The sequence below is a fragment of the Aspergillus heteromorphus genome, assembly GCF_003184545.1.
Source record: "Aspergillus heteromorphus CBS 117.55 chromosome Unknown BO70scaffold_31, whole genome shotgun sequence".
NCBI classification, from domain to species: Eukaryota; Fungi; Ascomycota; class Eurotiomycetes; order Eurotiales; family Aspergillaceae; genus Aspergillus; species Aspergillus heteromorphus.
Window position 1 is genome coordinate 145,590 of NW_020290436.1, and position 12,299 is coordinate 157,888.

The 12,299-nt window shown below is 54.1% G+C and overlaps 4 protein-coding genes across 4 annotated transcripts; 1 reads left to right on the forward strand and 3 right to left on the reverse strand.

Moving 5' to 3' along the window:
- Positions 1–743: 743 nt before the first annotated feature.
- Positions 744–2,689, reverse strand: BO70DRAFT_432246 (MFS transporter; the record flags this gene model as incomplete). The annotated part of the gene is made up of 5 exons (XM_025548304.1): positions 744–1,428; positions 1,491–1,937; positions 2,000–2,068; positions 2,127–2,367; positions 2,435–2,689. 5 exons carry the CDS (start codon positions 2,687–2,689, stop codon positions 866–868), a joined length of 1,575 nt encoding a protein of 524 aa, XP_025395804.1. The 3' UTR covers positions 744–865.
- A 4,307-nt stretch (positions 2,690–6,996) lies between these two features.
- On the reverse strand, positions 6,997–8,440 carry BO70DRAFT_355666 (succinate--CoA ligase (GDP-forming) subunit alpha; the record flags this gene model as incomplete). Its single annotated transcript, XM_025541906.1, has 7 exons — positions 6,997–7,497; positions 7,572–7,654; positions 7,738–7,763; positions 7,819–7,881; positions 7,947–8,073; positions 8,160–8,188; positions 8,271–8,440. The coding sequence occupies 7 exons, from the start codon at positions 8,438–8,440 to the stop codon at positions 6,997–6,999; spliced, it is 999 nt and encodes a 332-aa protein (XP_025395805.1).
- Positions 8,441–8,905: 465 nt separating this feature from the next.
- On the forward strand, positions 8,906–10,775 carry BO70DRAFT_343701 (Elongator subunit ELP3; the record flags this gene model as incomplete). The annotated part of the gene is made up of 2 exons (XM_025541427.1): positions 8,906–9,191; positions 9,250–10,775. 2 exons carry the CDS (start codon positions 8,906–8,908, stop codon positions 10,674–10,676), a joined length of 1,713 nt encoding a protein of 570 aa, XP_025395806.1. The 3' UTR covers positions 10,677–10,775.
- An 850-nt stretch (positions 10,776–11,625) lies between these two features.
- BO70DRAFT_299462 (uncharacterized protein) lies at positions 11,626–12,145 on the reverse strand (the record flags this gene model as incomplete). Its single annotated transcript, XM_025539642.1, has 4 exons — positions 11,626–11,703; positions 11,800–11,892; positions 11,964–12,021; positions 12,108–12,145. The coding sequence occupies 4 exons, from the start codon at positions 12,143–12,145 to the stop codon at positions 11,626–11,628; spliced, it is 267 nt and encodes an 88-aa protein (XP_025395807.1).
- Positions 12,146–12,299: the final 154 nt, after the last annotated feature.

Below are 12,299 nucleotides of genomic sequence, written 5' to 3' on the forward strand. Positions count from 1 at the left end.
CAGGAGGGGGAGAAATTCAGGGCAGTCGGAGTACAAGTGTCGTTGGTCAAGGCATCAAGGGGGTTGTCGAGCTGCAGCAGACGGGCTATGGAAGGCTCATAGCGGCCGCGTTGTGAGGGTCGAAGAATCGAGGTCGAAGGAGGATAAACAGAGAAATCGGTTCCTCAAGCAACGCCCGGGCGGTTGTTTGGGCCGCGGTCACGTGGAACATGCTTACCTAAGGCACATTCTTGCCGGCCAAATAAATACATACCACACGATATCTATAGACTAGGTCGGGGTCCGTGAAGAATGCAATCATACTCGAATCTGGTTTTGGATGCTGGTGTATGAAGTACTACTCCATACTCTGTACCTGAACCTGGCTAATTTAGCAGTAGCAGTAACAGCAGCAGCAACAGCAGTTCCCCTCCTGCTCAGATCCCGAGCCCGTGACCTCACAAGTCACGGGACATCATCAACATATATCACGTGTTGTCTGAACTAGTACTACTAGATAGATAGCTCCACGGACTCGCGGCGATCCCTCTTAGTTCCAGAAACAGAGTACAATTTTCATCATTCATGACACCATTCGATCAATATTGAATCAGTTACGAATGGCCTTGTTCTCTCTGCACTTTTATCCATTTGCCAGGGGGGGAACCGCCAACAAGTCACGTCCGAATCTTCTATCTTCTATCTAGTGCATATATTCTTTGCCATCTGCCATCTGCCATCGAGCGATCCCCCCCCCACTAGTACTACCCCCACCCACCCCAAGCTGTCTGACCCCGGACATCGGCTACATTGGAGGAGAAAACCATACCAACACCAACAATACTGGCTATCACGGTCACACTTTAATCATTTTGACATCTTTACTCTAATTCGCACTGGCATCGGCCTTCGCTTTCAGTCTCCGCTCGCGAGCATGTCGCCAGGATGGGCCCCATCGATCTTCCACATACAGCAACGGGGTCATCACAAGAGTGATACCAGCCAGCAGGAGGAAGGTCCATTCCGCGGTCAAGGCGTCGATTATCGGCTGCACTACAGCCACACCACCGGCTCCCATCAAGCACCGCATCAGATTGTTGACTGCCGTCGCACTGGCGCTGGCTCCCGGATAAAGGTCAATGACCAGCGCGCTGTTAATGGTGAAGATTCCGGTTGAGCAGAAAGCAATAAAGTATTGCAAGATGATGGGGACCGCGAGGTGCGTGCGCAGGGAGAACCCAAACCCAGTCGTGGTTACGATAAAGATGGCAATCACCCACCAAGTATTGCGCATCCGGGCAACCTCAATGGGGAAGTCTGGGTGGGATTTCAGATTGACACGCGTGCCAGCTGGGTATCCGTGTTGCTCGCAGTATTCGCGCTCAGTCAAGCGGTGGTTATAATCCATGAGGTATCCGACCAAGTACGATCCCGACATGCATCCGAACCCTGCAGTGCACAATGAGCAACCGTCCAACCGGAAGGTTTTCGAGCGGGAATATGATCCTCACCATTGCCCAGGAATGTCAATCCAATCTGCAAGGAGGACAGGCCATAAACTTCGCTGAAGAGGTCTGTGGTACTTGACGTCACCATGCTCCACACAGTGTATACGATACTTCCGAAGAAGAGGGTTATAAAAACATCCTTCTCGATGAGGAATGTCAGAGGAGCAAGCACGGCGCGCCAGGTGACTTTTGTCTTCTTCACTCCCGGCTCCGCACCCTCGATGGCACCCTTCTGGCCCGTGATCATGTAAATGAATGGTTTGTGAATTCCAGTGAGCTTAACAGTGCCATTTCCAGCAATAGGCCTCAATGTCTCCGGAAGGAGGATCAGTATGGACACTAGACTCACGCCTCCGAATATCGTGAGAAACCAGAAAATGGATCGATACCCGAGATAGTCGGTGAAAATACCACCAAAGACTGGCCCGATTCCCTGTCCAAGCATGCGAACTTGGCTCTTGTCAGCTCTGTCATACTGCGCGTCCCTTGGGGGATTGGAGTGCTATTCTTACCTCCGCCGAAGATGCCCACTAAGCTTCCTCGTTCCTGTGAATTTGTGATATCACCGATGACCCCGGCGCCTAGGGACTCATGGTTTAGCCGGATGCTGCTTTGATGCAGTCATCAGAATGCACTTACCGATTGATATGGTGGCCGCACTGCCGGCAGCTTGCAAAGCTCGGAAGGCCATCAGCTCGCCATAGTTTTTGGACTCAGCGAGAGCAATGTTTGCTATTAGGTAAACGATGAATGTTCCAATGAAGACTGGACGTCGACCAGTTGCGTCTGACAATGAACCCCAAAAGCTGGGCGCCAGGCCTTGGACGATCATGTACACCGTGATTGTGAGGGTTGCCAGGGACATGCTGATGTTGAGGGACTATGTAGGCCACGGTCAACATCCGGGGTCTGATAGGTTTGCGATACCGTTCGCGGTGCAGACTCACCTTCGACACCTCGTCGAGCGCGGGGAAGTAGATGTTTGAGGAGAGGGGGGAGAAGATGGCGGCTAGCGAGACGATGCAAACCATCTCCAATTTGCGGGAACGTGTGAAAATGTGATGCGGTGGTTTCTCGAGTGGTTGACCCTCGAGCGTTGAAGGCTGCGGGGAGATGGATTCCTTCTCGGAGTCATACTCTCTCGGGGTGATGTGTGTTTCGGGGGCCTTTTCGAGGTCTGTTCTGCTTGAAGATGAAGACATGGTGGTGGAGATGTCTCGGGGGCCAGCCTCGAAGCAAGTTGCCAACCTATGAAGCGCTGAAGGAACTGAAGGGGAAAACGCTGGATGTGCAGGCAGAAACATGAGCGCGGCCAGTGCACTTTATGGCCCGGAGGTTTATGTTTAATATATCTCTGCACCAAAACATCTTCGGGGCCTGACCAGGGCGCTGAGGCAGGCTTGCTCCACTGCGGAGCATTGTCGATGGGGGAGGGACATCCATTGACCTTCCCAAAGGGGATACATGTGGGTGGCAAGTGCAGGACCTATCGCCAAGGTGTGAACGACGGCGCGATTTAGGAGTATCTCTTCGGCCGGCCGTGCTTGGCACCCAGTAGTTCAGGTCACATCCAAGAGACCCAGTCGTCGGGCATCCGAGGATAACAAGTGCAAAAAAGGGCGGAACTACGGCATACCAAGATCTGCATACATGACGTGGACCCGGCGCGGTGATGAAATTCCAGAAAAAGCATACTTTACAGGCCATCCTGGACAGCGGCTAGCGCGAGTACTTTGCAAGCTGACAGACCTACCTACCTACCTAGTTCCCTTCCCCTCTGGATGATTAGTGGTGTGTTTCAGGGCGCCGGTGGGCTTGTCGTGCATGATGGTCTAGATGGAAGCGGAGCCCGTGATAAGAAGCCGGCAAGGGCGACTCAAGCGCCATCACGGCTGTGGTGGTGAGCGACAATGCAAGGCCACGGATATCCCGTGGGGCATCCGAGCCCGAAGCTCGCCCATGTGCGTGGAAAAGGATGCCGCTCAAGCAACTGCTAAGCGTGATCAACAGGGAGGGCGATGCGACGCGAAGCGGGAAGGCAGGTCAATTGGCGATTCAGGATACAAGGGACCCTTGCCCCTGGTCGTCGTCATGTCTTGATGATGATGCACGGGACCCGGGCCAGGACCAGGACCAACGAGGGTACAGTACAGTCCAGTATGAGCAATCTCAGACCAGCCTGATTGGCAGACCCTCATTTAATGGGTTGTTATGGATCTTGGAGATCTACATCGGCCCCGTCTGCATACTAATTGGGGGGGGGGGGAGGGGGCTGTGGATTTTCCTGGAGGACAAAAGGCCCAAAAAATCGTGCACCATGCCCAGGCAGCGGTCACCCAAGGGACTCTATTGAAATTTTGACAATTGACAAGCTGGCCAGCCTCGTGGGGCGCGGTCCACTGTGGGATTGGGGGTGGAGAGAGCGACGTGAAGTCATGGATGGGCAGGAGGGCTCTCCCCCCCGGGGTCGTACCAGAGACCGCGCAGGGCAGAACCGTAGCAGGTCGGAGAAGAACTCCACCGTCACCGCCGGATGGGGGGCCCCGGTCTACCGTATAACGGAACCCTAAGCTTAAATATGAGGCAAGGTAGACAGGGCAATGAGGAGCCGTGCGGTACGTAGTGGTGGTGAAGTGATCGGAGGCGGGTTAAAGGCGAAACCAAGCATCGACCCCCGGATGCATATTAATAGAAAGGGGGATGACGAAGACCGCGAGGGATGGAGGCATCGAGGCATCCATGCATGTCACTGACCGAATAGGATAGTGTAAAGAGAGGCCGGACACGCAGTCCATGCCAGAAGAGGAGGGAAGAAGGTCTCAGACTGATCGCAATAGTGTCGGTCGTTGATGAGGTAGATCGGGGCGGGTATACCGGTACTTCCTACGGAGTAGGTACACTCCATTCTTTTTCTCTCTTTTCTATATCAAATCTTCAATCGGGAAAAAATAAAGGGGAAAAAAGAAAAGAAAAGAATAACAACAACAACAACAACAAGCAAGATGAAAAAAAAAAAAAAAAAAAAAAAAAAAAAAAAAACATTTATCGCAATCGAAGGGGGGGGAAGAAAGAAAAATAGAAAAAAAGAAAAAGAAAAAGGAAAAGGAAAGAAGGAAAAAAGCAAACCCAAACCCAAACCCAAACCTTCTCAAAACCCGCCAAGCGGGCCGATAAGAAGATTACTTGCTGGTTGAACATTGAAGAGCAACAACAACAACAACAAGAAGAAGAAGACTACTATCGGGCTAATCATCAGGCGAGACGACGATCCATCAGGCTGGCCAGCCCGGATTCCAGCGATAGTCGGATGTATCTATCTAGTACCTTCTACCTTCTACCAGCGGGGATAGAGACTTAGTAGTAGCTAGTAGTATCTAATTAGTAGTGTATAGTCCCAGTGGTAGTCGAATCTGTCTTGGGTTAACTTCCAAAGTGGAGGCGATGATCTACGGCTGGCGCGCCACCGAAAGACGGGCGGTCAACCATCGGGATTGATATAGTAGTATATACTATGGATGAGATCTATATTGGAAATAGTAGGTAGGTACTTATGTATATACTACACGCAGCAGTCGGTGACTATTCATTTCCACCATCTGTCAGAGAACAAACCGGGATCTTCCGTCCTACATACATCATCCACATCATGCATTTCTCCTAGACTCCTACCTGCAGGGGAGAGGGGGAGAAGAAAGAAAAAAGAAACAACCCTGCCCGAAAATCCAGGCATCTCGGCACCGGGCCCAGCCAAGGCCCGGCCAAGGCCCAGCCAAGGCCGGACAACGACGACAGAACCACAGGAGGATTCCCGATCAACTCTCACAACCGGTTGCCATCCAGTCTATTCTCTACACCCTACGTATTATGCTCTCGCTGGCCTGCCTGACTTGTCCGGCTTTCGGGCTGGGCCTGACTCCCTCCATTATTGTCTCCCGTCACCTCAATATCACATTCGCCCTATTGTTGTGGTGTGCCACCCCCCCCTCCCCGGGAGATTCCCCTGCACGCGATCTATTTTAATCACCACAGGGCCATGGCCCCCTCTCCTACTCTACTATCCATCCATATACATAGACATAGTAATTAACACGGTGGTTCCATGCAGGCTAGATGACGAGTTCCGCCTCCCCACCCCCTGTCTAGGTCAAGTCACTAGGCTGCTAGATGCAGAGTAACGTCTCCTAGATAGTCTCCATACCTAGATACCTAGTGCTCCGTGGTAGATATGGATCCCCAACAGCAAGAGGAGGGGCAGCTCATCTACACCCCTGGTCTAGTTCCTGCGGATACCTCCCCTCCTCTCTGCCGTGTTGTGAAGTTGATGATGATGATGATGATGATGATGATGATGATAATAACAAGTCTCGGGACATGTATCTCCTCCGTGCACATGTGTGTGTGTGTGGGGGGAGGGGGTTGATTCAATAGATATCGTAGATATTAAATCACATCACTTCTTCCAGGTGGGCAATTCCGTCATGTCGCTAAGCGAGGGGATAGATATTAGGTGCGGTTGATCTCGGAGACTAAAGACGGAGTCCCAAGTAGGTACGGTCCATAGATAGCTGGCAGCCATCAATCACATCACGGATCTAGTCAAAAGTCTAGCAGGGATACCTGGCTGGTTGGTCCCGAGGCGGATTCGGGAAGCCGACGACTGACTCCCCTCCTCCGTAAGCGTCAACGGAGTAGGTATGACCAGACCTACGGAGTACACGGGAGATAGATAGATAGATAGATAGTTGGCACTCTGCATGTGTTGGGCCGAAAGGGGAGGGCTAAAGGGAGGGGAGATGTGCTGCTAGTGTTGTATAGATTGATTGCCGGACCCAACGCTAGTCGAACGAACAAACCCATGATGCAATGTCGCTGTGCAGGACGAGAACGGAGGGAGGGGGAACATTACTTAGTTATTCTTGCTTCTAGAGACTAGAGAGAGCCTGGGTATAATTGGCTGCAATATGGATGGGGCCAGTCGATCAAACACGGCCGAGGACCGGGCGCGGCAGGAAGAACGAGTCCGAGCGAGTAAGTAGATAGTAGACAAACAGACAGACAGACCGCGGTTGGTGATACTTTCTTTGTACTAACTTCTGGCCAGCTGGCTTCCCTGGGCACTAGATATCTAGCTAGTGGATGGATCGTCGTTCCCTGGCCTTTGACTCGGCCGTGGCTTGCCAGGTCCCCCACTAGGTACATCCTCGTGTACTCGGACTCCGTCAGGGTGTAGATAGGTACGTATGTACGTACCTACCTAGACTACGTCCTACCGGAGCTGTCTCCCCATCCATCCCCCCTCCTGAACCAGACTGCAGACAAATTTACATAGGAACCTAATTACTACCTTGCATCTCTAAACAAAGGAGATAGATATATGACGGGGAACCGGGGGGGAAAGACCAGATATCGAACAAAAAGTACAGAAGGGGCCGCCATGGCTCACGCACACAGAGAAAAGGGAGTTAGCTGTCTAAGCATAGACGGGGGGGCAGACCCCCGATCCCTCCATCTAGACCAGGTCCCGCTTGACGAATTCGTTCAGCAGCGCCTTGCCCAGGGCTGCGGGGCTGCGCTCGACCACGACGCCGGCCGCCTCCAGAGCAGAGATCTTCGAGTCGGCACCACCCTTGCCGCCGCTGACGATAGCTCCGGCGTGACCCATACGGCGGCCCGGAGGGGCGCTAATGCCGGCGATGAAGCCAACGGCCGGCTTGTTGTGCTTGTTGTTGGCCTTGAAGAACTCGGCGGCGTCCTCCTCAGCGCTACCGCCGATCTCGCCGATCATGATGATACCATCGGTCTCCTCGTCCTCGAGGAAGATGCGCAGGCAGTCGATGAAGTTGGTGCCGGAGAACGGGTCACCGCCGATACCGACGACCAGGGACTGTCCAAGACCAGCCAGGGTGGTCTGGTTGACGGCCTCGTAGGTCAGGGTGCCGGACCGGGAAACAATGCCGACACGGCCACGCTTGTGGATGAATCCAGGCATGATACCAATCTTGCATTGGCCCTAGCGTAGCGGAAAGAAAAAGCGGAATTAATATCAACTCGCTGCTACAGGATCATCGGGTGGATGCGACTTACAGGGGCGATGATACCAGGGCAGTTGGGGCCCACCAGACGGGTCTTGTTCTGCGTCTTCAGGATGTCCGTGATACGAACCATGTCTGGTCGATTGTTGGTCAGTCCGTCGCCCGCCACACAGGGATCTTCGGCGCTAGGCGGGAACCCAGCAGGAGAAGAGGCATACCGTGCTGAGGGATACCCTCGGTGATACTGCTCCCACGTTAGCACCGGTCCAACTTTCCCAAAAGATCAACGGGGCGCTTACCAAACAGCCAGAGGTACTTCGGCCTCGATGGCCTCCTCAATACCCTTGGCGGCCAAGGGGGGACTACAATTATCATCACATTCGTCAGCAGGGGTTCTGACATCGTCGGCTAGGCAGCGGATGCATACGGGACGAAGATAGCAGACGCGGTAGCGCCAGTCTCCTTCACGGCGTCGCGCACATTGGCGAAAACGGGTCTATCAAGGTGCATCGAACCGGCCTTCTTGGGGTTGGTTCCACCAACCACCTTGGTGCCTAGCAGATGTAAGCATCCTATGTGAAACCACCGGACAGGCCGATTTTATTGGCGCAGATGGAGGAAGAGGAAGAGGTGGTTATACCATAGGCGATAGCTTGCTCGGCATGGAAACTGCGGACCGGCGAAAAAAACAGCAACGTCAGCATCTCATGCACGATCACGCCTCGGGAGACGGGGGGGGGGGGGAACCTACGTTCCCTGTTTTCCGGTGAAGCCCTGGAAAAGAACCTTGGTCTCCGCGTTTATGCGAAGGTTGTGGACAGTCTGGGAGTAGACCGGGCTGGCCGAGGCAGCGTATCCGCGCTGCTGCGTGGCAGCAGCATTGCGAAGGGCAGAGGCGGTGTTACGGCGGAAAGCCTGCATGGTTGCTGGGGAGGGGAAGAGACCCTGAGGGGAGGGGGGAAGTGTCCAAGTTGGGGGGGGGGGTGGGAGAAAGAGAGGAGAGGAGAGGGGAGAGCACAGAGAACGTGCAAGAGTTGGCTTTTTGGGAGGGGGAGGGAGTGAAGGAACTGAGGAACTGAGGACCGAAGCTCTGGGAGATTTCGGGACAAGGCTTTACGCGGATCCGACTTGTCACGGGCGGTCGAGTTCGGCTGCCGCTTTGCTTCCGCCTGCGCTTTTTTTCCCGGGCGACTTGAAGTACTGCCAGTCCGTCTGTCTACTCACTACTCTCTGTTGGACCAATACCTGCAGCTGCTGTCCAAGCGGACTTGTGAGCCTATCTACTGTCTCCCTTTCTCTCCCCCTATCTGGCTATTGCAAAAAAAAAAAAAAAAAAGGGTGTCTGCGTGGCCTCCCTCCCAACCCTCCAACATGGCGACCGTCACCATGACTGTGCCGCCACCCACCAAACCCAAGAAGAATGCCAAACTGGCCCCTGAAAACGAACGCTACATGAGAGCCTGCTCCGATATTGCGAATGCTCTGATCCAGGAGTATGAGTCGCAGCGCGATCCCACCAAACCCAAGAGAGACATCAACCTCAACAAGCTGCGGGGTCAAGTCGCCAAAAAGCATGCCCTGGCCTCGCAGCCCCCGTTGACGGCCATCATCGCCGCCGTTCCGGAGCACTACAAGAAATACATCTTGCCCAAGTTGATTGCCAAGCCGATCAGTATGTTTGCGCAGCGCTCCCTTCCCATGTCCAGACCTTGCTAACCTCGCCCCACCAGGAACGTCGTCCGGTATCGCGGTCGTCGCGGTAATGAGCAAACCCCACCGTTGTCCCCATATCGCATACACTGGAAACATCTGCGTCTACTGCCCCGGTGGCCCGGATTCCGATTTCGAGTACTCTACGCAGTCGTATACCGGATATGAGCCAACATCGATGCGCGCCATTCGCGCCCGTTACGACCCGTTCGAGCAGGCTCGAGGCCGCGTGGATCAGATCAAGTCTCTCGGTCACAGTGTGGACAAGGTGGAATACATCATCATGGGTGGCACGTTCATGTCGCTCCCGGAAGACTACCGTGAGTCGTTCGTGGCCCAGCTTCACAACGCGCTGAGTGGGTACCAGACGGACAACGTCGATGAGGCGGTGTTGGCCGGTGAGATGAGTAACGTGAAATGTGTGGGAATCACGATCGAGACGCGGCCGGACTACTGTCTGGACCAGCATTTGAGCAGCATGCTGCGCTATGGGTGCACAAGACTGGAGATTGGCGTCCAGAGTCTGTACGAAGATGTCGCCAGAGACACGAACCGAGGTCACACAGTCGCCGCAGTAGCCGAGACCTTCAAACTCGCCAAGGATGCTGGGTTCAAGGTGGTCAGTCATATGATGCCTGATCTACCCAACGTGGGGATGGAACGTGATCTCTTCCAGTTCCAGGAGTACTTTGAGAACCCGGCTTTCCGCACCGATGGCTTGAAGATTTACCCCACCCTGGTCATTCGTGGGACCGGTCTCTACGAACTCTGGAGGACGGGTCGCTACAAGAACTACACCCCGAACGCCCTAATTGATCTGGTGGCTCGTATCCTCGCTCTGGTGCCCCCGTGGACCCGAATCTACCGTGTTCAGCGTGATATCCCGATGCCCCTGGTGACCTCGGGTGTCGAGAACGGTAACCTGCGCGAACTTGCCTTGGCACGGATGAAGGATTTCGGAACGACTTGCCGAGACGTCCGCACCCGTGAGGTGGGTATCAACGAGGTCAAGAACAAGATCCGTCCCTCGCAGGTGGAGCTAATCCGCCGTGACTACACGGCTAACGGCGGCTGGGAAACGTTCCTTGCTTACGAGGACCCGAAGCAGGATATCTTGATCGGTCTCCTGCGACTTCGCAAGTGCAGTCCGACACACACCTTCCGGCCCGAATTCACGGGTCAGCAGACCAGTATCGTGCGCGAGCTGCACGTGTACGGATCTGCTGTTCCTCTCCACGGACGTGACCCGCGCAAGTTCCAGCATCGTGGATTCGGAACCCTCCTCATGGAGGAGGCCGAGCGGATTGCTCGTGAGGAGCACGGCAGCCGGAAGATCAGTGTTATCTCGGGCGTTGGAGTGCGCAGCTACTACGCTCGGCTGGGCTACACCTTGGACGGCCCCTACATGTCCAAGATGCTGGACCCGATCGAGGACGAGGAGTTCTAGGCGAAACACTCATGAATTATGCGTACAAGATTTGCAAGTGGTTTTGGACATAAAAGTTCTTTCCGTGGTTGGTTGGCTACATCCGGCGTTGTGAGGGGGTTTTCAAGGCTAGACAGGTGGCTGGCTCTTCATTTTATCATCTTCGGCATAATCAGGTGTCAGTAGCGATTCATATACCAAAATGGCTGGATTGGAGATTGCATTGTACATATAGACATACATACATGGCACAAGAGGGTATACTTTGGGGATGAGACGAATACCACGTGTGGTGTGGCACATGAGCCCTCCTCCCCACCCGACTAGGTAGACGGGGCCATCCGCGGGAGAAAGATGGCATCGAGTCCATGAACAAATCACAGCGTCATAAAAAGGCGGAGGAAGTTCTATTCGAACCAACACGCTATATACAACCCGCAAATCGCCCGTGCCCATGCGGAGTTCACAGACAGACATCTAAATAAACATGAAGCACGCTGTGGAGAGTAATCTTCCAGCGGAGAGCAAACGTAAGCCAACGGAAACTGACGGATAGCACCAGCCCAGGGAGACGTCCCATGCCCACCATCATCATCATACGATGCACTGCACACATAGACTTGGAGGATAGCCTATACGCATTGCATGCGATCCTCTCTCACTAGGTGGATCGTATAGCGATAGAGCTCTGCTCCGCTCCCGGGCAGATGAGCATTACCCAGACAGACCTATGTAGATCAGACCTAGCCGGACCACCCCTCCGTAACCATCCATTCCTCCCCTGAACAGCAGAGAACAGTACCAGCACCAGCACCAGGCCATCACACCATCTTAGCAACGCCCGACTTCTTCTCAACTTCCACCCTCCATAAAACCAATATCAATAGCAGACCGAGCACATAAACCCCCAGGGTTCAAGAGAGAGAGAGAGAGAGAGAAAGCAAAAAAGAACAACAGAACCACCGCTTATTCAGTTCAAAGATATCGCGCCTCCCCTACGGCTTCTCATGTGCAGATAGGCCTGGAAAGCACAGAAGACGAAGAAAGCCTATCATAGACAACTGCAATCAGACCTCTGGGTTTCATTTTATGTTTTTTTTTTTTTTTTTCGGGGTTGTGTTGGGGGGGGGGAGGGGGTGCATACGACGTAGACAAGCACGGCGGTGAAGATCGAAGCTGCGACTGCGGCGCCATCTTCCGGTTCGCCTTCGGAGCCAGTAAAGCTCGGGTGTTCTCGCTGGTGCGTCCCGGGTGGGTTAGTTGAATGGTTCGGGGCGTATTGGGGGTGGGAGAGACGAAGAGACGAACCTGGTATAGCGATCCCAGGACGGAGAGGATGACGATGGCGAAGAGGGAGATGACCACGCTGGGGTTGGGGTGAGAGAGAGTGGTTAGCTTGGAGGGCGTACTGGGTATCCAGCATGGATTGGGGCTGGAAGAGTGCGGACTTACCAGGACCACGCGTTCAGGACGGAGACGACAGGCTTCATCTTGGGCGGTGATAAGGGAGTGTGAGGGAGTGTGAGGGAGTGATTCAGCGGTCGAGGGGGATGAGGCCGTTGCTGGCGATGGATGGATGATGTCGAGGATCGCAGGCGCCGCTCCGGGAGGGGCGCTAAGCCGTTTCGGGCGACGGTTGTGTGC